Source organism: Acomys minous (genome assembly GCF_964271855.1).
Source record: "Acomys minous genome assembly, chromosome: 18".
Classification (NCBI taxonomy): Eukaryota; Metazoa; Chordata; class Mammalia; order Rodentia; family Muridae; genus Acomys; species Acomys minous.
In genome coordinates this window covers 5650655-5677204 of record NC_140501.1, presented here as the reverse complement: position 1 = coordinate 5677204, position 26550 = coordinate 5650655, and the positions used below count along the sequence as shown (strand labels likewise).

General features: G+C 47.1%; 1 protein-coding gene across 2 annotated transcripts in view; it reads right to left on the bottom strand.

The window, feature by feature from the left end:
- Nucleotides 1-26550, bottom strand: part of ABCC4 (ATP binding cassette subfamily C member 4 (PEL blood group)) — a 194927-nt gene that overhangs the window by 40184 nt on the left and 128193 nt on the right. For both annotated transcript variants that reach the window (XM_084768221.1, XM_084768222.1), the window contains 4 exons: nucleotides 22088-22167; nucleotides 4971-5121; nucleotides 934-1053; nucleotides 5-115 (listed from right to left, as the gene is read on the bottom strand). In XM_084768221.1, coding sequence (XP_084624347.1) covers nucleotides 5-115; nucleotides 934-1053; nucleotides 4971-5121; nucleotides 22088-22167 — 462 coding nt within the window. The remainder of the gene's footprint in view (nucleotides 1-4; nucleotides 116-933; nucleotides 1054-4970; nucleotides 5122-22087; nucleotides 22168-26550) is intronic.

The following is a 26550-nucleotide window of genomic DNA, read 5'->3' as shown; positions in this document are numbered from 1 at the left end:
TCACTTTTTGCCAGAGCCAGGGACCCAAAGGCAACGACGATGACAAAAATGGCACAGATGGCATCCAGACGCACGGCAAACCATCTCGACGTCGTCAGAAACAGGAACCAAGCCTCTGGGTTCGAGAACCATAGGAAGCACCGGTGAGTTAACTGCAGGGGATGTGATGGGCGGAGGGATGCGCACACAGAGTAGGGCAGCAAGGCCAGGGGATGGGCACACAGAGTAGGGCAGCAAGGCCAGGGGATGGGCACACAGAGTAGGGCAGCAAGGCTGCACACTCAACATTTCCAGAGAGTCAAGAAACACAAAGCAATGTACAATACGCTCCCCAGACAGGACAGAGGCTTTGCAAAACAAAACAAAACAAGACAAGACAAGACAAGACAAGACACAACTAAGGGGTAACGAGCAGATATACAATCATAATAAAGAACAACAGGAAAACGGCCTTCTGGTTTTTGCAGTGCCAGGCTATAATAATCCGAAGCCCACTGGCACATAAGTTGACAGTACAGCAAAGAACACAGCCCTCAACTTGCCGCCAACACTTTCCTTACTTGAGTCCTCTGTACCCACTGGGGTGGGGGGTGGAACATGGCTTAGGGGCTGTACCCAAATGACTCGCATGCTAAAAGGAACTACCTGTGGGTTTGTAAGTGCCCCCGAGTCACCAAAAACACAAAACAGGTGGGGCCTTTGGGAACATACATCTGCTGACCCCATCACCAAACAGACAGAGGGCCACAGGGCACAGAGGTGGAAGGACTAAGCAAGCCAATCAGAGGAAAGCCTCTCAGCCTGAGAGGGTTCAGAGCCTCGCGCTCAGGAGCAGGCAGAGGTGCTGGCCAACAAAGCTAAACGGCCCTAGGAGTCAAGTCTGGGAGAACGGCAGTGGCCAGCTTTCGAAACCACTTCCAGAAACGGACACACCTGAATGCAAGTCCTGGTGTGCGTCAAACAGCTCCTGGCACCTCTCTTCCGCTTTATAAGCCCGGATGGTCCACAGTCCTTGAAGGGAGGACGACAGGTGGGAGAAGACCGGACTCCGTGCTGCGTGAACATGAACACAGGACAGGAAGCTCAGTGACGGACGCACAGACCACCCTAGCCTCCCATGGTCCCAGGTGTAGCTCCTAAGTACGAAGCAGCACTCTCAGGGCTTCCTACCGGGCTTTGAGCGAGTTTCCAGTCAGAACTCTCCCAGTGGCCTGGAGAAGGCTCGGCCTGCTCCGGCCCCCCCCCCCCCAACGCTGGTCAACAATGCCTCATTTTAAAGATGGAAACGAATGTTCCTGTTCAGCACAGCTTGGACCAAAGTCAAATCGAGTTTCCTGTTCCTTGCGCTAACCATCCTTCAAGGCCTTTTCTTCCCTGTACCTCCTAGTTATTTCCTTGGGAAGAAGTCATTTTTTTCATTGATTATTTTAATTTTTTGGCCAGTGATATTCTAAAAAGTAATTTCAGTAGAGGATTTATCACAAGATATTACAGTGAGATATGCATGCATCTTTCCCGCCGTAGATTGATAATTTAAGGGGTGGCATATGGCTATTGATTCCCAGTAACTAAAAGAGTATCTGACTTTCTCCCCATCATCCCAAGAATATCCTGAAATAGACTATTGAGAGCTGATGGCTTTTGGCGGCAATTTCAGGCAGATATGACCGTACATTTCTTAATGCTGTGGCCTTTTTCAGGACTCTCTGGGACACACCTAAGGGATTATGTTTCCTCTCAGGACAGAAGCATGGAAGACAGGTACAGGTCACATTCCTGCCTGGCCAGGATCACCCCAAGATGCCATTTAATTTCTTTGTGCACAAAATTATATTATTGCCATTGGGAGTGGCCAGCGGGGACTTCCAAGTGTCACCTCAGACAATGAGAACCTCACAGGGCAGAGATTAATAGCCTGCACCAAGGGAGAACACACTGGAGATGCCCAGATCTCTATATACAGCTAGATGTACTTTTAATCTAAGCTAGTGTCTCAAAAAGAGGATAATCTAAATATTCTATGCATCGTTGGATGGAGTTTTCTCTAAACTTTGTCACACAGGGAAAAAAAAATCTCACTCAGCTAATACCTAATTGGTATTTCCATTACTGGAATTCTTGGTAAGCAGCTCAAGTTGAACAATATTCTTGAGAAACTGAGAACTCTTTAGAAGACCAGACGCCAGGATCTAGGTCCTGAAACTATGTGGCATACGTTACTACTCTGCTAGCTGGTGCCCATGGCAGACATCGCTAATAGATCACAGTACCCTGATAGAAATGGCATAGGCCTTCACAATCTAGGCATTACTAAATGACAGTGTCAACTTGAGACACACATCCAACTGCTGCTGAGGTTTTATGCAGTTCTCTACCAGGGGCCACTGTAATGTTTGCTTTCGCAAAAATAAAAATTAAAAGCTTTGTGATAAACTCTCAGTAAGCCCAACTGTGGTTCCAGAGGCAGTTAGGACATGCAATCTACAAATAAACTCTGGGGCTCTAAACACCTACGGAAGCACAAGGATGAGACAGGATTGAGCTTCTTGTCACAGCAAACAAGCAGCTTTTTTTGTTAGTCAGTGCCATAGTCAGTGGCCACAGAAGCAATAGTGGGGCTGTGACAGACTCACTCAGATGGTCATCATTAAGCTATTGTTGTAGCCAGCTAGGGTGCTGCAAACCCCGAGTCCAGCAGGACCTGGACAAAGTTTCGAGAATTTCTAGGTCAAAACTGTACAAGGTATGTCCTGGATACCAAGAAGGAAAATCCCATACGGATTTAAAACAAAAAGGCTCGGTGGCTCTTGCCACTGATGCAAGTCCATATTGCCTTGTGGGGATGGGCAGCCTTTCTCTGAATATATTCACGCTTCCTTTGCAACAAACTTGTGGAAGAAAGACAAGGACATGCGCAGAGGAGAGTTCCCCAGCAGTGACATGCGCAGAGGAGAGCTCCCAGCAGTGACATGCGCAGAGGAGAGCTCCCAGCAGTGACATGCGCAGAGGAGAGCTCCCCAGCAGTGACATGCGCAGAGGAGAGCTCCCCAGCAGTGACATGCGCAGAGGAGAGTTCCCCAGCAGTGCCTCCTCTTTACTCTCCAACTTCTCTGAGCCCCGTCGCTGCAGCAGCTGTGTCTGCGCTGTGAACACGGCCTCCGCTGAAACACGTCACAACGTAGGGCTAAAGGCAGTCTAACAGGCTCTCCTCCTGACTGGCCACTTTTCCATAGCTTTTGTGAAGTGTCACCTGCTTTCCTTTACGTAATTCTGACACATGTCTCTTTTAGAATTTATTTTAAGCACACACGCATTCGGCGATGAGAAAAGAAGACCCTTTGTCCTGGTGAACGTATAACCACATAATGCAACGCGTCCTGGCTCAGCTCTCAGAAGGCTGAGCTGGCTTTAAGGTCTAGCATTTGTCCACCGCGGATGTGCTCTAGTACAGACATCTCCAGCCTTCCTGGGGCTGTGGTTAAGACCACTCTTCCAAGTTTGGCTTCCAGCACCCACATAGCAGCTCACAGCCACCTGTAACTCCATTCCAGGGGATCCAATGCCCTCTTCTGGCCTCTAAGAATGCGCGCGCGCGCGGGCACACACACACACACACACACACACACACACACACACACACACGTGCATCCACAGAAATAAAGAATTTTAAGAAGATTATACATATTTTCCTCCTCTCTCTCTGCTATTATCTTTATACATTTTAAAGTAGTAATTCCATGCTTTTGCGTTTTAATAATAATGAAATATGTTTTTGCATTCACAATGAGACACATTCTCGGTCAATTCATCTTCTGTGGGTACCTGCAGGAAAGTGTGATTAATCTGAGAATTAATTAATCGTCCTTCTTATGCCAACACTAGAAGTTAAATGGAGCAGTAGACCAAATTATTCTGGACTGTTCTCTCCGCCACTGCTCCCCAAAGTAGATGACCAAGTTGATGGGACTGCCCACACTCAGCGCTGGATGGAAAGATGTACCAACACGGTGACCACCAGCACAAGGGAACGTTTTCCCCTCTTCAACCTATTCTATCCCTTGTCATGTCCAGAGTCCTCAAGGAAATAAAAGTTCCCTGATTATGTTTCTTCTAAATTAGTTCAAACCTATGGTAAAATATTTTATTTATCAGAAAATGCTTCCTGTGCTTGTGAGGAGGTGAGCCACGAAGACCAGAGATGGGTCTGTGCCCTCCGGAAGTATTACTCCACATAGGGCACCCTCTCTCAGGTTAAGCTGCAAAGTCGCACTCAGGAAGCCACGTGCTCCTCACAAGCCCTGATGGATGGATGGCAATGCTCAGTTGCTGTATGAATGCTCACTCAAGCTGGAACAGCTGGAGCAGCATCAGTCAACTGGCAGACTGTCACAGCTGGAGCAGCATCAGTCAGCCGGCAGACTGTCACAGGTGGAGCAGCATCAGTCAGCCGGCAGACTGTCACAGCTGGAGCAGTGTCAGTCAGCCAACAGACCGTCACAACTGGAGCAGCATCAGTCAGCCAGTAGACCGTCACAGCTGGAGCAGCGTCAGCCAGCCAGTAGACTGTCACAGCTGGAGCAGCGTCAGTCAGCCAGTAGACTGTCACAGCTGGAGCAGCGTCAGTCAGCTGGCAGACTGTCACAGCTGGAGAGATGTCAGTCAGCCAGTAGACTGTCACAGCTGGAGCAGCGTCAGTCAGCCAGCGGACTGTCACAGGTGGAGCAGCATCGGTCAGCCGGTAGACTGTCGCAGCTGGAGCAGCATCAGTCAGCCAGTAGACTGTCACAGCTGGAACAGCGTCAGTTGGCCAGCAGACACAGCTGGAGCGGCGTCAGTCAGCCAGCGGACTGTCACAGGTGGAGCAGCATCGGTCAGCCGGTAGACTGTCGCAGATCCCCCTCATTAGGGTTCTCCTTGGTTGTGGAAACTTGATGTGTTTGCCATACTCACCCACGCCCCTTAGGACTCACTTGTAGACTCCAGGCGCTTGACATCCCTTGACGTCTCTAAGAAATACCGCCGGAGGACCAGGAAGATGATTGATAGCGGGACCAGGGGTATGATGATCCAGGGGATCACGGCAGCGGCCACAGCTATGACACTCAACACAAGCAGCAACGTCTAGAACGGCAAACGGAGAGGCAAGGCCTCCTTAGTAAGACATTTTGCTTTTCAAAACCAGACTTTAGTGGGTTATTTTCTGAGAATTCCATTCCCTTCCTTACAAAGGCTTTTAATTCCCCAGAGCAAAATGACTTAAGAAGAAGAAGAGGAGAAAAAAAGAGTGAGCTTAATTTAACAAATATGTAAACATCTTAGGGCACAAATGAAGGGTGCATATTTACACCTCGTGTTCCTGTACTCATGGTGGTAAAGCCCACAGCAGGTCCCCACGATGGGTTTCCTCTAAGGCTGTGTTGTGGTAACACGTAAGAGTAACCTCAGCACTTGGCAGGCTGAGACAGGAGGATCACTGTGGGGCTGAGGCCAGCCTAGGCTACAAAGTGATTTCCAGGCCAGCCTGAGCTATATAGGCCCTGCCTCTAAAAGCAAAGGAATAAAACAAGGACAAAACACATAGGAGTTTCCCTTAGAATATCATATTTTAATAACACAGACTTCAAAAGCATTTCTTTTTCATAGGAACACTTTTAGCCACAAGGACCTGTTTGGATTCTTGGTATTCCTCTCCCACAGCGGTCAGTTCGCGGGGTGGTTCTAGGCATCTCCCTGCAGTTTGCTTTCAGCTTTATCTGCGGGGTTATCTTGCTGCTGCTGGTCTAGAGGGCACATGTGCCAGTGTACGCTTCCTACAGACAGAGTTAAAAATGTCCTCTAGCTAGAGAGCCATGACGCCATCTAAACTTTGGGCTCACTCCATTCCTTACTTGAACTCTGTCTCATATCTGCCTCAGGCACAGAGTAACAACAACAACAACAACAACAACAACAACAACAACAAACAAACAACAATTGATATAATGCTTTTGTCAAATTAAGCAGTAAATGAGACATTCCCAGCCTGACAACAGGTATCTACTTCAACACAAAACAGCTCCCCCACAATACACAGCTACAACTAACATCCCTGTCAGTGAGAAACACTGAAAAAAAATCCCCCTAAACACGTAAGAAGATCAATCGATTCTATTTAGCACTATACTTCAGAAGCTCCAGCCATAGAAATAAGTCAAGAAAAGTTACAAGTATCAAAAAGAGTAAAGTGAAACTACACACACACACACACACACACACACACAGTTTCAGTATGTAGTCCTAGGATTAAAGGTGGGCACCACCCATCACCACATTCAGCAAAATACTGTTTTTTAATTGCAGAAAATAGTGCTCGCTTTGGCAGCACATATACTTTAATTGCAGAAAATGCCAAGTGAATTAAGCTGAATTGTATGTTATCAATATACATAAATCTGTTATTTCTATAAACTAGCCACAAACAACTAGAAAATAAAACAATCTTATAGACAGAAACCAAAAACATTACACTCAGGAATAAATGTGATCAAAGGGATGCAAGAAGTATCTACTGAAAATTATAAAAACACTTCTGAGAAAGTTAGAGGAAACCCAAGTAAGTGGACAGATGTGTCATATCAGGTCCATCTGGCAACAGAAAGACTGAATCAATTCATTCCTTAGGGACTATATCAACCAAAGTAAGTAAGGAGATATATATATATATCAAGGTGAAGTTAAAAATTAAAACAAAAACGCATAAGACAATCTTAACCAAGAGGAGCAAAGTGAGAACTCAAAGGGTCACAAGTCTTTGTAAAATGAACAGTAGCCAAGCCATTGTGCTACCCATGAAAGAATAAAAGTACATAGACAACAGCAGCTCACACTGTTGTCAGCCAAGACTTCTAGACAATCTCATGCATGCAAGTCTTAGCAAATGTGGACGAATATTAGAGCAGAAATGAGCTTCAACCAACAAGTGCTCACTCCATATATCCAAACTACCTTGAAATATGCAAAGCTTTTGGAAAAGTAGAAACAGATTAAAGTAGGGCTGATAATGGCTGCAACCCCAGCAATTTTGCTTAGCAAATTCTAGGACAATCAGGGCCACACATTGAGACCCAGTCTAGAAACAACAACAACAAAGGTGAAGAGCTATCTCAAACCGTTAGAATGGCTGACAGGCCATATCTCAAAACGTAACGTAACGTAAGACGGACGGGCTGAGGAGATGGCTCAGTGGCTATGCAAGAATGTGCTACACTAGGTGAGGGCTGTCGCCTGGGCCTTACATATGCCAGGTGAGTGCAGTAACCGGCCTGTAATTCTAACAAGTTGAAGGCTGATCTAGGGAATGCCCAGGAGAAGGGGGCTAGCTGAAGAGGTGAGTCCTGGGCTCAATTAACAGACCTTGCCTCTATATAAGGTGGTCACAATTCAAAGAGAATATGTGACGTCAACCTCTGGTCTTCATATGCATACATATACATTTATGCACACATGTACACTCACTCGCTCACATTTAAGTGCATTTATATACACACTATACATGAATTCATATGCCAAAAAGAAGGGGGTTAGTGACTGAGAAAGACACTCAACATCTACTCTGGCCTCTATAGTCTCACACACACACACACAGACACACACATAAAAATAAAGTATATTTATACTTCTTAGGATATGCAAAGATTCTTTAGGACACACAAAAATAGCTGTGAAATACACTAAAAAATGTTATTAGACTTTATCAAAATTAAATCCCACTGACCAAAAGATGTTGTTAACCACACACGCACGCGCGCGCGCGTGCACACACACGCACACAAGAAAATCACATGCTAGATAAGAAAATTGAGAACTTATTAGAATTCAAAGTACACACACATCCCAATGAATTAATCATAACAAGATTTTAGGAATAAATTCACAAAACATAAGCAAGAGATTTGAACCAAAAATGTCACACACAAAAAGTTCCAAGTGGCTGGTAAGTGTGCACAAGAAAAACCACAGTATCACTACTTATCAGGGAAACACAGGCCCAGGTTACAGTGAGATCAGTCATACCCACTGTAACACCTGAGAGAAACAGTCAACATCTACTCTGGCCCCCATATTCGAGTGTGTGTGTGTGTGTGTGTGTGTGTGTGTGTGTGTGTGTGTGTATGCAGACACTTATGTTGAGCACAGACATAAACACACAATAAACATATAAACTGGTAACAAAGGAAAAGCAAATGTAGAACAGCTCAAGTACCCCAGTATTCCTGACGGGTGAGTAAAACGGCACAACCATTTTGAAAAATTTTCGATAGTTTTTGTCTTTTTTTTTTTTCTTAGTAAACATATAGCTACCCAAAGCACAGAAATTCTACTCAAGCCATTTTATCTCAAAGGAATGACAACATGTGTGCACTTAAATACTGGCACAAGAAGGGTTGTTCTTAAAACTCAACAACAGTCAAAATGGCCATCAATCAACAGACGGATAAAATATGCTGTGTTCCACATAGTGCTATCACGCAGGGAGAGAGAGTGGGGGGAGACAGAAGGGGCAGAGAGAAAAGGAATGAACGAGCAGAACTCATCACTGAAACACGCATGGAACTGAGAACTTGATAAGCAAAGACCCCAGCTCCGGGAAACTACCTACTGCATTGACTCCATGTGCCTAGCGCAGGAATAGAAATCTGACGGTGGTGTGGTGTTACACACAGGCTGCGGAGCCTATCATATGGGGTGCCAGGAATGCTCTACTCTCACATGAGGTGGAGGTTACAGAGACAATTATGATTATCAAGATGTGTGAGCCAAAAGGGAATGCTTATGTTATTGTAGGTAAATCCTCATAAGGGTACTGACAGTGTAGAAAAGAACTGACGTCATCAGAATTCCATTCCCATCAATGCACGGCAGCGCCAAGAACGGGTACATCTACCGTGGGGAAGGGGAATCCCGGGTTAAGTCTAGAAATGAGCATGCGCCTCAGAACCAACACGGCTCCCAAGCCCTGCATGCGGTCTCTCACAGTGTCTGACTCCTGTACCACGAGGCAGAGGCTGTACCATCAACTTCCAGGCTGAAGCAAATGCCCCCAGCGGGAACCAGAGAAAGGGCTAGGAAAACAAGTAAGCTGCAAAGTTCAGAATCGGGAGAAGCTCCAAGATGGTACTTATTATGGTGAATCGTGGCCCAGGTTAAATTAAAAAGGCACATCACGCATAACATGGAAAGTGTGGGGGCCCCACAATACGGCTAATGGGGTGCGGTGCATACTGCCAAGCCTGAAAACCTGCACCTGACTTCTGGAACCTAAAAGAGAGAACAGCCTCTCACACACACACACGTGCAAAAAAGTGTAAAAAAAAAATCACAAAATAGAAAGTATGTGATTGTCATAAAACAGAAACAACTTTACTAGCCCAGCCCTTTCTTATTCATCTAATCACGAGACACCAGAAACACTGACAAAAATGCACACAACCAAGAACAGCAGTACACAGAAACTCTAGAGGTTTCCATAAGCAAATATGTAGCCAGTGTCCTCTCCACACTTAGCAGCTGTGTGGGAGGGCTGAGAGTGTGAGCTCCCAAGGGGAGAGGGCACAGGAATAACCCCTACTGTTTGACCACACACACATCCAGCAACGTTAGGGTGCAAAATCCTGTGTTCTCGTGGAATACCACCAGGCTTGATATAAGAGCGAGATCCTTCAGATTTTTTTGTTCTTTAAATCCTAATTACCTGCTTGCTAAACTACAACCATTATCACTACAACACACATGCTGGGACAAATTGGATCATCGGCTGCCAGCCTACAAGCCTGGGAGGGTCCCCAGCGACGGTCACCACACTACCAAGTGTGCTAACTGTCTGACTGGCAAAATCCCAACCACCTCCTCTTTCATTAAGGAAAGAAAGGTCCAGGAATAGTAAACATGGGGCTGCGTGAATGCCGTCACCCAATCACACAAGCCCCCCCCCCCCACACCTCCGGTCACATGCTGGTCAATATTTCCAGTACCCGCTGCAACTGTCTACAACCAGGGGACCCACTTCAGCCAGGCAGCTGGTACAAGCACTATCTTTGAGACTGGCAGAGGATTCCCTCCTGGCAAATGCACCGAGTAAAATTCTTTTGTTGATTTCTAAAAGCATGAAGGAAAAAACCCCCACTGTGATTCTGTTAAAATGGATGAGTTTACTTTTTAAAGGAGAGAGATCTCTGAAAACGGGGGCAAGGCAACCCAACTAACACCATCCTTTGTCTGAGAGGGATCTGAAGGCGGGAGGGTGGGGCAGGGGTGAACAGACCGCAGGAATCTCCAAACGACAAAGTCACTGTTCAGTATGCTTTCTACACACTTTCCCCGACATCTCCACACAAAGCGAGGCAAGGGTCAGTGGGACCGAGACAAGCCCAGGCCGTTCCACCCTTATGCGCCTGTAAAAGCCAGTGACCCAGCCTATTGTCCCCAGGCCCTAGGCTGGCTTTGTTCTCCATACCCAGATGCAGTAGCTTTTTTCTTCCTCCCCACCTCCCCCCAGGAAAGAAGCGACTGAGGATACCTCTTTCACACTTCCTTTGGCATTTTCACTTCATAAAGCAGCAGTCAATGTGTTGTGTGTGTGTGTGTGGGGGGGGGTGACACGTTCATTGGTGGTCCCCACAACTGCCTGCATTGGTGGCTCAAGTAGCCTCAGGATTAGCTCTTTGTGCGCCATGAAAGGATATGAAAAGTCAGTTATTTAAGCCCAGTCAAGCTGTTAGCTTTCTCCCCCCCCCCACCCGCCACCCCTTTTTTAAATGAGGGGAGTGAGTGAGGTGGGGGAAGAACAGTGTTGCAGTGCGGTTCTCCTAGAGCAGCGAGCAGCGAGCAGCATGTTGCAGAGGGCAGCTGCATGCAAGTTTGCACACTCAAGAGAAACACCCATCCCCACACCCCACTAAATGCCAAGTGATACTCCTGCCTCGTTGACTTTAAGCTCAATTGTTTTGTTTGGAAGTGAGGACGTTAGCTGCCGGAATTCCAGATAAGTAAGACACATCACTTGATGCTACCGGGCACCACAGAAGCTTTAGAAACAGTATGGAAATTACATTAATAGGAAATATTTACTGTTTAAAGGTCAACTCTGGAAACAACAGATCCTGATAGTGTGAGTGGGGCTGAATGGAAAATAGCCACTAAAATCATGAGTACCAACAAACCCCACATCAGGAACACAAGCTTATGGGTCTGCACGTGTCCGCTATCTCGATGGAATACAACAGAATATAAGATGATTACCATCATCGAACTATTTCTCTCACTTAGAAATAAGGTCGTATTTTAAAAGGCATGCCCTTTATTACTTTAGCACATTTTGTAGAAACGTCACTGGGATGTGGCTCAATGCTGAAGCTCTGGGTTAGATCCTCGTACCTGGGGGGAGGGGACAGTGGGTGGTGCAGGGGGTACACATGGCGTCAGGGAGGGGGGTAGGGGGGAGCTGTGTGGGAGGGTGTTCAGCAAAAGACCTGATGCTCTATCTACTTGAGAATGAGACAGAAAGGCTATTTGAACACAGGAGTTGAGAGCCAGCCTATACAATATATTGAAATCTTACCCATAAGTCACAGCTAAAGGAAAGAAAGATGGTTACACTGGTCTGGTGACAACTTACCTTTCCTGCAGTCCTTAGGATGTAGGTGCCTTCCTTTCCTCCCTACGGTTGTATAGTATGTAGCTTTGTGAGGATGTAGAGACCTGGCAAGTGGTAGCACTCAGCACCTGAGTTAGAGAGGGAGGTTTCTAGGCCCCCCAACTCCACCATACAGGATTCCTGAAACTTAGGCTTTAAGTGCCACCCATCACCTACAGCCACACAGCAGCACACTCAACCCTCACAGCATTAACCCCGCAGCTCCTCCTGAAGAGCCGAGAGCATTGCCTGAAGTGACCTTTTAGGGCTCTGGGACCTCAGGTAGGAAGACAAAAGAGAAATATCTGCATTAGTTTTTAAAAACAGTCTGACCCTCATCACTTAGAATTGAGAACAGCTCAGGGTACCCAGCAGCTGTGACGTGACTGAACATAACCAGATCTGGTGGCCTTCAGCCGTATCTATGGGGTGAGGATGGAGCTCAGTGTCCAGCATGTACAAGGCCCTGTGTTCAACTCCCAACACCACGTAAGCTGGGCATGGTGGCACAGGCCTCCTAATCCCAGGACTTAAGACTTGAAGACAAGAGGATCAGAAGTCCAAGGCCATCCTCGGCTGTATAGTGAGTTCAAGGCCATCCTGGGATACCTGAGAATCTACTGCTTAAAAAACAGTGTCTTGTGATTGACATATGCCTGAGGGATGGCCTCTCCCACAGTCAGAGTCATGGCATTCTTGTGTGGATGCCCCACGTGAGAACATGCCTCCATTGGTGAACCCCTCTGCCTCTGTGCCATCACAATCCTCCACTTTGAGTGCCCAGCTCTCTGTATCTTACTGACCACTACAAGGCTAAGGGCTGTCACTTGAGACACAGTCTCATCAAGGTCTGGTCTCTCTGTACTCACTGCCTTTGTCCTATCCAATGCCTTACCACAACATCATGTGCCATTACTCCACACTATCGTCTCGTTGCAAATACCCCATGGCCTGGGCGTCCTGCCACGTGTGCCCTCTCAACGTGCTGGGGTTCCGGGACTACCTCAGAGCTTTGTCCAACTCCTCCAGGCAGACTACAAAAGAACCCCAGAAGCTACGACCAAAGAATGTAGGCCATAGCTTAAACAAAACTTTGAAGCTTTCCTTTTAATTTTAAAACATGTACAAGTCTGGGCTAGAACTTGCTACATCGACCACAGTGGCCTTGAACTCACAGACATGTGCCTGCTTCTGCCTCCTGAGACGTCTTATACATAATGGGCTGGAAGATCTTTGTACAGGGTCTTCATTTGTCCTCCAGTATCCCCTCACTTACTTTACTAATCCCAGCTGTGGTGTTTTAAACAAGAATAGCCCCCCCACAGGCCCATATATTTGAATGTCTGGTTCCCAGTTGGTGAGCTCTTCAGCACAGACTACAAGACGTGGCCATGTTGGAGGAGGTATGTGACTGAGCTGTTTGTGATTTCAAAATCCCATGCCAAGCCCAGTCTGTGTGTCTGTCTGTCTCTCTGTCTCTGTTCCCCACCACCCCCGCCTCTAACTTTGATATCAGATGTGAGCTCTTAGCTACTGCTCCAACGCCATGCCTGCCTACCGTGTTCTCTGCCCTGTCCTGCCCGCTGTGAACTAAGTTGCTAAAACTGAAAGCCCCACTGAGACACTCTCCTCTGTAAGCTGCCTTGGTCATGTTTCCTCACTGCAGTAACACAGTGACTAAGGCGCCACCTGAACCTACTTTACAAGCAGGAAATAAAAAGAATGCTTAATTATTGAGTGTTTTAGAGGTTTGAGGTCAAAGTCCAGCTGGGTGGTCAAGAGAGCCCCCTCAGTCTGGCGAGTGCTGGGGCTACAGGTGTGCGCCCCCACACCGAGCCTTAGGGAAGCTGTTATTGAGTCTTTCCCAAGCTTTCACCCTGTCGAGCTGCTCTTTATATTTTATCAGATTTGTTGGTATGTATGTCATCATCAAGTTACAATGACAAGCATCATGAAAGAATAGTGAGACTCTTGGGGTAACCATGAGGCATCAGCCACAGAAGGCAGACCACTTGCCAGCACTGGGAAAGGAGCTCTGAGTGCCATATAAAACAGGAGGAAAACCACCACCAGCGAGGATCCAGCTGGACCCTCACGAGCAAAGGAATAAAGCCAGCGGGAGGTAAAGGCTGCCTTCCTCCCTCAGGGTCAAAGGTAAAGGCTGCCTTCTGCCCTCAGGGTCAAAGACGAGTCTGCAGTTGGCGGTTCAACTTAGGGCTTCACTCAAGCAGGGAGAAGGCTCTACTACCGACCACACTGCTCACCCTCACTTCATCTACAACTCTGATCATAGAGTGTCTTAGAAAAGCCTCCAGTTCTCAGACACCGACGGGACTTCCCCTGTGCGCAGCAGGATGGTGCGTGAAGCTGGAGCCCCAGCAGGGCTGGACGCGGAGTGTAAGGCAACAGTGAATGCGTGGCTCCCTCAGTACAGCACCCTGACCTGCTGGCCACCCTGGAGGCGCTGCTGTGGCTCCCGAAGAGAGCACAGGTGAAACAGAATGGGCTTCTAAAGCAGAACTAGGAGAGAAACCTAAAGGCAGACCCTCTGGAGAAAGCAAGTGTGAGGCTGACCCAGAAGCAAGCACGCCATGTGCAAACCAGATTAACGGGCCTGCTTGCTAGGGCCAGGAAAGCCCATCAGCTGAGAATGAAAGCATCTCCAAAGGAGGCAAAAGTATACGGGATACATCCTTACATTCTCTTAAATTATATGGTAGGCTTCACTCAATGAACTCTGTATAGGCTCAACTATATGTTTCTTTTTCTTTCTTTCCTTTTTCTTTTTCTTCCTCGAGACGGGGTTTTCCTATGTAGCCTTGGCTGCCCTGTACTCGGTTTGCAGACCAGGCTGGCCTTGAATTCACAGAGATCCTCTTGCCTCTGCCTCGCAAGTGCTGGGATTGCAGGTGTGCGCCACTACGCCCAGCTCAACTATAAATATCTTAGGGAAAAAATTGTAAACCTGGCTACAGTGAATTTCCTAGGCAATGAGAGGCCAATGCGGTCTCAGCACAAACATTTGTGTGTGGAGTGTGTGTGAACATGTGTACAGGTGTGCATGTGTGTGTGTGTGCCTGTGTGTAGGCAGGTGAGAGGCCAATGCTGTTGGGCATCTTCCTCAATCCCATCTCTGCCTTATCTCAGGACAGGGTCTCTCACTGAACGTAAAGCTCCTTGGTTCATCTGGGCTGGCCATCACGTCTCAAGGAGCCTCCCAGTTCCACCTCTGCATTCCTGGGGCTCCAAGCCTGGCCTTTTCACAGGAATTCGAGGTGACCGAGTTCAGGAATTCTAGGGGCCCCAAGTCTGTGCAGCGAGCTCTTCAGTACTTGGTCATTGCCCCAGCCCTGCCACAAACATTATCTTTCCCCAAGTACAGCTCCCCAAGGAGCAGTTTTGTGGAAAAGCCACATGTAGACACTGTAATTGCATGTTCAATGTGTTTATGGGCACATACATGTACTCACTACACATATTACAGAGCAATAGAATCCTGCTATCTGAAACTAAACATATCAAACCTTTCTTCACAGAAAGGAATGCTGTCATTATAAAATAAAATCAAGGTTTGGTGATATGATACAGGGCAGATATATATATATATATATATATATATATATATATATATATGTGTGTGTGTGTGTGTGTGTGTGTGTGTGTGTCTGTGTGTATATATGTGTGAATATATGTATATGTGCATGTATATGTGTGTATATATGTATTGTGTGTGTATGTGTGTATATGTTTGTGCGTGTGTAACTTTAAAATATAAAAACCAATTTAAAACAAACAAAAGAATGGGTCACTGTGGTGACTGCTGTTGATCATCCCTTAGCGAGGTGGAGAGTCACCTCTGGTCGTGTCCGACTGAGCTGGGAGGACCAGCCCTGAGAATAACCCTATGCACAGCCCTACTTTCTACTAAGTTCCTTCTTGTCTCATACTGCGTCACAGCAATACAGAAAGCAACTCACACGGTCACCACCAGGAAAGAGACGCTTGCGGAGGAAGAGGGTACCTGGAGGGCAGTAACTGCGTACAAACACAGGACACAGGCCCAGACACAGATTCACACTTACCATCTCGGTGCGGGTCACTGGAGTGGTCCTTGTCCTTTATAACACACAACCCAGGCAAACAAAGTAAACTAAGTCTAATTGGATCCAGGGTTCAAGAGGGCACTCCAGTGAGGAAAGGGGCCAAGCCACTGGCCTGGAGTGGGCTTTCCCATGCTGGCCTCAGAGGACGCTATAACCAGATTATCCACTGAGCAGATTCATTTTTGGAAGCATTTTAAATTCTCGGGTTCAGGGGCAGAAATCTTAGTTAAGTGATTAGCTGAGATGCTGACATTTCAAGCACAGGTGTCTGCTGCATTCAGAAGCTCGGGGTGGTTTGCGCCACACACCACGTGGCTCAGGTGGGAAAGCAGATGGAACGAAGGACTCACGATGGGCAGGTCTTCCTCGTAATTACGAAATACTAAGTGTAACGCCTGAGATTTGATTTAAGGGCACAAGACGGAAGTAGATGAGAGACAGCTTGGAATACATTAGTCAGCAGAGATGAAAATTAAAATGATTGAGCTCTATCACGCCTGTCAAGGCCAAGCAGAATCGTCACAACTTTACTTACAACATACTCGGCATTCAGCACTCGCTGCCAACCTCCTCAGCTGAAAGACGCAAGCGCTCTGCGGAAGTTTTGGGCAGCACACCTTCCGTCTCCACTCTCTTCACAGGGCCCTCCTCAGGCGAGCCCTGTCGACCTCCTCTGCTGCCATCACCACCTGTCTCATTTTCAGGCCTTTCAAGTCCTCACATGATTTGGGGTCAGGAGGCGAGAGGGCTCCAGATAAGCCAAGGGAAGAGGGTTTGCGCTTCGCTCCTTGCTCAGTCCAGGCAATGTTCTCTGATCCCATTTCTGGGATGGGGGAGGCAGCCCTCCCCTACCCGACTCTCGCCCAGCCCTCGCATTCTACACTCGGTCTCACAGATGAACATTTCCTGGCACATATGTGACACCTCTTAGACCCCTGCTATCCCCTCAACAAAGACTAAACAGCTCAAGGGCCCAGGCGTAGCCCTCACCCTGAATTCCAAGCAGGACTCTCTCCTAACTAGCCTCAACTGCTTACGTGCTGTACTCGGCGGCACCAGGGACCCCTGTCAGATAGAATCCACACTTCCTTCCCTCTTTTTAACATCTTGGCATTTAACACGCCTGCCTTCCCGTAGCTCCCGTGGCTCCCTCAACACCAATATTCCTGTTCTCCTGGGTTTGCCTTTTGTTTTGTTTTCTCTTTAAGCACAGAAGCTTCCAATATACCTGGATGAGACTAGTGATCTCACTCCCCATCAGAGAAACAGCCACTACTTTCTAAGTGGAAAGAACGCAAGATCCATCTTCGCCCTCCCTCTCCCCCACCCAGGCAAAACCACTCCTACCTGACAGGCCTCCTCTCAGGAAACCCTGATGGCCGTTCTACACTAAAGCCCCAACATCTTCCTGGCCACACGTCCTTACAAGTATTGCTCTTGATACCAGGCAGGCAAGGAGTTGAATATGACTCAACCAAGGAAAACTCAGCTCTATCTTTGTGTGCACGTGTGTGTGGATACCCAGCACATGTGTGTTTGCATCCATGGCAGCCAGAAGTCAATCTCAGGTGCCGTCAGGAGTCATCCACCTTGTTTTCTGAGACAGGGGCTTTACCACAGCCAGACTTTTCTTAGGGTTTTAACACGGCACTGGGACTGAAGCTCAAGGCCTCATGCTCCCGAGGAAGAGATTCTGTGGGCTAAGCTCTGCAGTTGTTGCTGAGTCACGTGGAGGCCAGATGTCCCTAGTGTTAGTTGACCCTACTGTGTATGTGCATAGATGTGTATGTGTGTATATATGTTCATATATGTATTTATGTGTACATACACACACACACACAACCAGTTTTAAGACTTCGGTGTCCCTTTGAGTTCTGATGTCTGAGGGTGGATGACCAATACCTCTATGGCACTGATATTTTAATTCCCATTTCTATAACACCATCTAGTTTTAATCTGCAAAAAAAACCCTATTCTGTCTTGATGGCAGACTTGCTCTTAGAAATCCTGTTTTTACTCAAGGTGGTTGCAATTTACTGAAAAAAACTAAAGAAATGAAACATGTTTGAACAACACTTTTAAAAAGTATTCTGGCAGCCATTGGCAACGTCAATATAACTTTGTATTCTATGATATTATTTCCAACCATACACATTTATACTTTATTCACAACACCCTTTTAGTTCTGTTCTGCCCCTTTGCCAGTCAGTTTTCTGTCTTTAGTCACTAGTGAGCCACATGCGTCCGCACCTAGAGCCCGGTCTCCTGGACATCTCTTCTCACCCCTGTTCCGTTCACTCTTCTCACAGGGACACCAGACAGCAAAGACACAGGCTCCGTCACTGCAGTGTGTCCATCACTACAACTACCAGCAACTGACACTTCAGAACCCCAGCCATGTCCGTCCACACACACACCAACCGCTTGTTGACGTGTAGAGGACAACGTTAGACTTCCATGTCGCCAGGACACTGTTCACATATTAAGCAGAATTTCCTTCACGTGGCCATCCCATCAGAGGTGTGGCTTCCTCAGAGCACAGGGACTCCAGGCTCCAATGCCACAAACAAGGGGCCCTGTCCTCAGGCCCTATCCCCTCAATCCCTCAGCCTCACACTCAGCTGGAAGCTCAAGTTCTGAACTGACTTAGAAGCCAACTAAATTGTCGTTATCTCCCGGGAAAGGCGATGAAGCGCACCTGCTCCGGGGCGAAGCAGTTCACAGGAAGATTGTCATTGCATGATTTACGTCATAGCTATCCACTCTTCGTCATCCAGAAAGGCTTTCAGTCACTTCAGCTGTGAACTTTGGTTTCCACTCTCCTTGGCAGCGTATGCGCTGCCACGTCCACTCTAGCTAGAGGTTGCTGGATGAAGGCTCACTCCCCTGAAGGTCAGATCCACAGGCACCATTTCATCCCCACCTCCATCTGAACTCAGCTGTCTCAGCCAAGCTAGTACAGGAGTACTAACCCTGTGCCTAGGAGAGCGGCTGGTAATTCAAGATCTGATGAGAGGCATCAAGACCTGGGGCCTCCTGATGCCAGTAGCTGTGTTGGCGACTGGCACTAAGAACACTGGTAGGTGGGACATTTGCTACTGAGATCGATTTTGAAAAGAGCTAAGAAAACCCTTCAGGGGACCCTATGCGCCAGTACACAAGACCTGAGAAAAATCCCATCCCCCTCAGTGGTCCAGGCAAGGAAGTGGGTGCTACTGTTGACAGGGTGACTGGTCTCCTGACCTGACTGGCTTATCTGTTGACGATCAAATTTCTGTTGTTGTTGTTGTTGTTGTTGTTGTTGTTGTTGTCCTTTTCTTGTTTGTTTGTTTTGGTGGTACAGGGAACAGAACCAAGGTCTCAGGAATGCAAGGTCAGTAGAGCTACATTCTTAGTCCAAATGTTTTTAAATGTATTAAAAGGTAAGAGGTAAATTGTTTGCAAAAGCAAGCCACCTCCTGCCAAACTCCCACACGCCCCGAAAGACCAAGTCCTGAGCGCAGCCGTCAGGTGAGCCAAGCCGAGTGTCTTGTCACCCTGCTGCACTCTAATTTGAGAGACTACTTAGAAATGTAAGGAGCAAACCCTGCTGTCTGCCTCAGTTAGCAGAGCTAATAGGCTTCTAATTAATTTCCAGGAGATTGCTGTTATAACTAACAGGTTTTAAACATTTGGTTGATTGGGGAAAATGAATTGAATATAATGTATTTGATTTGGAAAATTAGTTTTCATTCTATGTGCTTACCATAATAGTGTTTATTTTAAGTTTACATGATTCCATTAAGAGTCCCAGAACACCACTGGGTTGTTTTCGTCCTGACAGACTCCAATTCGACTTAAAAAGAAAAAAAAAATCAATTTACATTTAGATTTTTGTTGGCCTTTCTTTGAGGGCAGGTTAAATTCATTTTGTGTGTGTGTATGGGGGGGGCATTCATAAAAAAAAAAATCTTTGCTGGATCCTAAAGCAACAGGCACCAAATACTTCAAAACGATCACAGTGATTCTTTAGTGAGAAGGCCACTCAGCCGCCAGATGCAAATCCTCCAAGCAAAGGCGGAAGAGGCAGCCGGGGCGCTGCTTCCTGGGTTTCAGTTGATTCCTCCTGACAACCATTTAAACAATGAATGTTGGGAAATGTCCCTCAAAGCATCAGCCACAATGGCAGGGGATCAGTGCTTTTATATTTAGCTGATACTATTTTTAAAAGGAGAAAATATTTCTTCCTGACAGGATTATGGGAAGGTTATTAAAGACACCTGCAAACAAAGTTAAGTGACAGCAAATCTTTACTGCATTGGATAAGCGAATTTTCCTTTATCTAAAACTCCTATTGGGGAAGACAACACCATCAAGATTCACCTTTTTTTGGTAGATTCTAGAACTCGGCTACCAGGACTAGAAGCAGTCAACAAGAGTCGGGTGTGCCAAGACTGAGCGGGTGACAAACAGAGGCCTGGTGTGTCCGGTTAAACTGAAGTGCAATTTTCCCTCTTCACAACGCTAAGGATGAAATCAGGAAGCACACACATCAAGCTTCCTCCCTCACGTGGGATACAGAACACAGGGCAGAATGCTAATCAGCCAGGCTCACTCTGCTAAACGCGCTGTGGGCCACCAGAAGCTCAGCCTCGGCCCAGCTCACGGCTGTGGCGAAGCGGAGCTCTTTGTAAACTCTTCTAGAACTAATTAATAATCACTGTCAAAACACGTGCTTAAAGTTATCTGTATTCTAGGGGGGAAAAGAGAATTCTGTGGTGAAAGGCTGCTTCTGGGGAGTGAAACAGCATAGCTCAACCTAGTAGGAAGCATTTTAAAAATAAGTTCACAGGAGCAGAAAGCGCTTATCTGTGGTGCAAAGGCTCAGCCTGGAGCCCCGGGAGGGTGTAAGGAGGAAGTGTCTTCACCTGTGAGCCATGCTGTTTACAGTCAGATAGCCTGGGCTGGTAGTCAGATAGCCTAGGCTCCCTTTCCCTGTGACTAACAGGGATCCCAGCAATCACTGTAGGTCTACCACTGATTTTTCTTTTTCTTCTTCTTCTTCTTCTTCTTCTTCTTCTTCTTCTTCTTCTTCTTCTTCTCTTCCTCTTCCTCCTCTTCCTCCTCCTCCTCCTCCTCCTTCTTCTTTTTCTTTAAACACAGCTCATTTTCTAAATTAAGTAATCACTTAGTTCTTTAGAATGGTGACTCTAGAAGTGAACCTGAGCTTGGAGCTGAGCGACAAGGAGCGGGGGAGAAAGGAGGAAGGGGCCAGCAAGACTCCCTGCCACGCTTCCACGTCCACTTCCAGCCCGCAGCTTGGCTTCCGGAAACAGCTGGCAGACTTAGGGAGAATGAGAAAGGTTCAGTCTCACGGCGGTGAGTGAGCCACAAGCAGCTGGGTTTTAAGAATCTGCACAGCTTTTGATAGATGCATTTCTTCTCCAAAATAAACGCTTGGGGGAAAACAAAAGGATCCCCGCCCGAGTGACTGAAAAGCAGAATTATATGACAGAAGAAAGCAAAACAAAACAGGTAAAACCACAGGAGCAACAATGCTGAAAAGAGGAGATGAGAGATGTGGTGACCCAACACGATCCCTTTGGACGCAGGTTCACAGACAAAACAACAAGCCAAAAGGAGGCATTTCTGTGGGATTCTTTTTTTTTTTTTAAAGACACCTTAAGACAGAGCAATCAACGTGTGAAAAGAAAAGTTGCCTAGAAAAACAAAAACAGACAGTTTCTGAGAAGACTTTGATCCTGTACTCCTATTATTGGCTTAAACATGCCTGCATTTAAGGCTTTGAATCCGCAATAACCGCTCTCTATTGTCCTTGCTAACAAAGTATTATTTTCACCTTATTATTGCTAATCTGTTCTTTGTAAGTAACCACACCTGGTTTTACCCCACCCCCTCTCAAAAAAAAAATGGTGCAGTAAATATTTGCCCTTTATGGCGGATACAATGCATAATTTAGTTAATCTGTGCTATCTTTCCGTGAGAGGGGTGATTGTTTCTATATTATGAAATGTGTTCACAGTGAATCGAATCCACGCCAGATACCTGGGAGGCAGATGAAAAGCCACTTACCAGCATGTAGCTGCCATGAACCAACCCTGACACGAATGCACAGCCACTCCTACATGCGATATTACTCAGGACAAGTTAGCCTCCGAAACCCAGCCACACCTTCCCTCTACAAACACAGCCTTTTGTTAAGGTAATATTGCACGTCTCCAGCCCCACGGCCACCCCTTCCCCTCATGGAAAGGCCTTGAGAAAGAAAAAAGGTGCTGTTCTGCATTTGAGAGCATAGTATTACTTTACATACCTGGATGAAGTCTAAAAACGTCAAGGGGAGCAAGTCATCCATATGTCCGATGTCTTTGGAGAAACGATTTAAAATCCTTCCTGCAAGGACAGGGGACGTTACACACCTCCCCAGACACACCCTTAAGAGAAACAACTTGCAAACAGAATCAAAACAATATTTTAAATGCATATGTGTTTAATATTATATTGTGCATTCACGTGAAATAAGCCGATGTCCGTGACAAGGAAAAGGAATACAGGGTGATACCTAAGGAGAAATAAAAATAACACCAAATGATGCTGGACAGAGAACTACAGTGTTGCCATGATTTCAAAAAAATACAAACATATGTATGCATGTGATGTGTGTGCTCTCCCATGCGCGCGCGCGCACACACACACACACACACACACACACACACACACACACGGAAATGGAAAAACCTGTGACATTGTGGGTCGGTTCCTTCATTTTTAGGCCTCATCTAGGTCAAGCAAGTGTAAAGAAGGAAGATCAACACAGAAGTCAATGAATCCAAATGCTATGCCAGTTTTTTCTTTAATCATAAGAATTTATTTCTCTAAATGTAAATTGTAGCAACAGTGTTTTACCCCCCGGATGGTTCATTAGACCTCATATCCAAGGAAAATTCAATGGCCTCCGAGTGAAAGGAAGCCTCGCTAGGACAGCACCAGTGTCAGGGTCATCCTTTCGGGTGTCAAGGACAGTAGCCGCAGGCTTGAGCACCCAAGGAGACAAGAGAAAAGTAGGCCGGGAAGCAAACAAAACCACACCTCTAAAGATCAGTTCCCACCATCCACTGCATTTCCCGTGGAGAAGAACCCAAGAAAGTGATGTGTAGCGAAGGCTTCACAGGGGACCAATCAAAACGGGATTCTAGCAGACATCTATTATGTTGAATGATGTCATTTTAAATATTAAAATACACACAGACAGATGACAGGCAGGCAGGAAGGCTGGCCTCCCGGAACTATTTTCTGGATGATGCTTTGGAAGGTGCAGACGGGACACACAGGCCCCTGGCCACTTATGCCAGCACTGGGACAGAACATCCGCTGTCCCTCAAGTCCTTCCAGAGCACCTGGGCTCTACCTGGAAACATGGGATGTGCACACCAGAGACATGCAGGCCTCAATTTTCCTGCCTTAAGCTTAGGATACACAGGCTCCAGAAAAGTGTCATTTCCTGACATCTTTGGCATGCCCAGTGACAACTCTTCTTAGCTTTTAGCAACACCTCCTTAGAGTCTTGTCCTGCGGATTAAATGGGCCCATGAGTATAAAAGACTCCTTGTCAAGATGCCAGGCCCTTTTTTTTAACAAGTACTCAAAAACAAACAAACGGAAAGTTGGGATGGTGACTGTCACCCAGATTCTAGAACATGCTACTAGGAGAGGAAGTTCAGCTGTTAAGTGAGGATCCTGGCTTGACAGCTGGGGCGGAGCGTAAGTGCCCAAGATCAGGCCCTGTCTACTGTGCCCTAGACCAGGCGTGGATGGACAAGACTGGGAAGTTCAAGTCAGGTACATCTGAGAAAACACTACAGTTAAATGGGCAAATGGGTTCTGTGAACTAACTTTTAACTTCACAAGGAAACAAATATTCAAAGAAGAAAAATACGGCTCTGTGGGCAGAAGCGTTTGCCCAGTAAGTACCTGAATGGAATCCCTGGTACCCAGAGAGGCAGAAAGCCAGGCAGAGTTGCTGCGGGTCCCGAAAGGGGAGCCAAGTGGCCTGCATAACCTCCAGCCAGCCAAGGGTAAGCCGCAATGCTCTGGTTCGGTGGGAGACCCTGTCCCAGGGCACACACAGGGCAACAACGCAGAGAGTGATGCCGGAAGACACAGGAGGTACCCTCGCACTCACAAGAGGCACCACACACCAAGACACACACATCAAACTAAACTTAAACAATTAAGTGCATGAGTAAAATGAGGGGAAAGCTACACCTTTAAATACTGGCAAGATTCGGACATACCGGATGTATGATTCGGCCTTTAAAAAAAGCAATGCTGATGAAATGGTTCACTACATAAAATCCACTCCTTTATGTTTTACACTAGTTCAAGAATCTTCAGCTCGGAGGTACCAAAGGTATCCCAACAACAGAAACCACTGAGAAAAGCCATCTTCGTACAGCCAACCCAACAACCACACGCCAAAGACCCCCCCACCCTCAGCCTTCACCCTGACTCTCCAGAGAGTAGAGCGAGCGTGAAACAGGAGGGCCTCGTAGGAACTTCCTTACAGGAAACACATAGGCTGGGCAGTGTTTGCAGAAGATGCTCTGCAGCAGACACTGAGTTGGGGTTGTGATGTGTGAGGCCTCACAGACATTTGTTCAGAGGTCTCCAGATCAAATCCTGTGAGCTCCCTCTACATTTATACCATGCCTCTTTTTCCTCAGTGACACATGGTCCCCCACTGGAATGCGTCAGGGGAGGCCAGTGAGTGGAGGGAGGCAGTGTCCCTGGAGAACAGCTTGCTTGCTTATATTACACACACGCAGCCTTGCGCCTTTCAGAACACTCAAACGCTACTGCTGTTAACTCTGCCCTCACAACCTCTAATTTCTCTGGACATGACAGCCCCTCATATACTTAATCACAGCCCTTCTAGATTTCTCACAAGCAGCCTGCTGATGCCACAGGCACCCCTCATTTAACTGCGTGCTCCCTCTGCCACTGCTGCTGCATGCACTCAGATGGCCTGTCTCACTTAGTGTCACTGTGTAGGACTCGAACCCAGGCCCCAGGCATTACCCGCATGCCTCTCTGTGAAGTGGCACCCCAGCACCGCAATTCTGCACGGTCACCATGCCCAGAATTAGAGGCCAGACAGCACTCTTGAAACACATTTAAAAAAAAACTAACCAACCAACCAAACAAACAAACAAAAAAACCCACCTCAACAATTTTCTCCCAGGCGTTCTGGTGCATGTTTATTTCCCTAGCTGTGCAAAACCTTTTCGTTTCACCAGATCCTGCTTGTCAGCTCTTGTGTTGCTTCCTGAGCCGCTGCGGGTGTCTACAGAGTCTGTAGCTGTGCCTGTGTTTTGAAGTCCCGCCTCCCCCAACCACTCTTTCTTTTGGGTCTCAGAGGAAAGTCTTTGATCTGTTTTATTTCCCCCAGAGTGGAAGCTAGGACCCCGCCTTTACTCTTTCATCACACGTGGATACCCAGTTTTCCTGCAACAGCTTTCTGTAGAGCAGCAGATCTCAACCTGTGGGGCTCGCTCGACCCTTTTGGGGGGGGTGTCACATATCAGATCAGGTGTCCTGCACATCAGATGTTCACATTATGATTCAAAATAGCAGCACAATTACAGTTATGATGTAACAATGAAACTGTGTTAAAGGACTGCAGCATTAGGAGGGCTGACTGCTCTAAAGGATGCTTGGACAGGGGATTAGTATCTAGAATATATAAATAACTCAAAAAATTAAGTAGCAAACAAGCCAGTCAACCGCTGGTCTAGAAAGTGAGGAGATGGCTCTTCCAGCAAAGCGCCCATCCATGAGTTACTGTTTGACCTCATGCACATCCTAGGCAGTAATGCCCACAGGACTCGCACTCAACACGCCAGATACCTGAAGATCCATGGTCATGGCCTCACTATTCACAAAAGCCAGAGTACAAGACACAGACCCAGCCCAGCTGCCCATCAATACATGAGTGACTAAAGAAGATGAGGTGTATTACATAAACGGGAGTTTTAGTCAGGCATAGAGAAGAATGAAATTATAGTCTGGGGAAAGTGGACTCAACTGGAAATTACCATGTTATGTGAACTAAGGCAGACTCAGACAAATGCCGCCTATTGCCTCTCATTCGAGGACCCAAGATCATACATACAGATCTTTAACAGCCGTGAGACATGAAAACAGAGGACAGATCTGGAAAAGGAGGGGGCGAGGAAGACTCGGGCACCAGCAAGCAACGTTTCCACCGGCCCATGCCATATTCCACCTTCGGAGCAAAAGCAGGGTACCTTTGGTGAGCTGTTGGTCTGTGCTTACAGCCTGCCTGGCATGTGTGAGGCCCTCAGTCCCATTGCGAGAGCATCGAAATGGGGGTGGGGTGGGTTGCCTGAGTTGTAGAGTTTGCCTTTGATTGAGAATCTACAGAGAGTAGTAAGAGTTGGGAGGCAAGAGTGCCCGGCTTAGGCTGGGCATGGAGGACAGGTTATCTACCTCGGGCCTGTAGCCAACGGTGGGGGAGCAGAGAAAGAGGGACGCAAGTGGTGAGCTGTGGCATCTAAATCCAAGTAGTATACCCTAAGGACCACTGACAAATGCCTGGGCAAAGGATGGTCCAAGGCAGAGATTGCTATGCAGAGCCCAGCTGAGTCATTAGGCCCTATCAGAACAGCTGTGGTCATGGGAGACGAGGAAACCATTTTGAGAGTGGCTCTTTAGTACTCTAGGCCCTATCAGAACAGCTGTGGTCATGGGAGACGA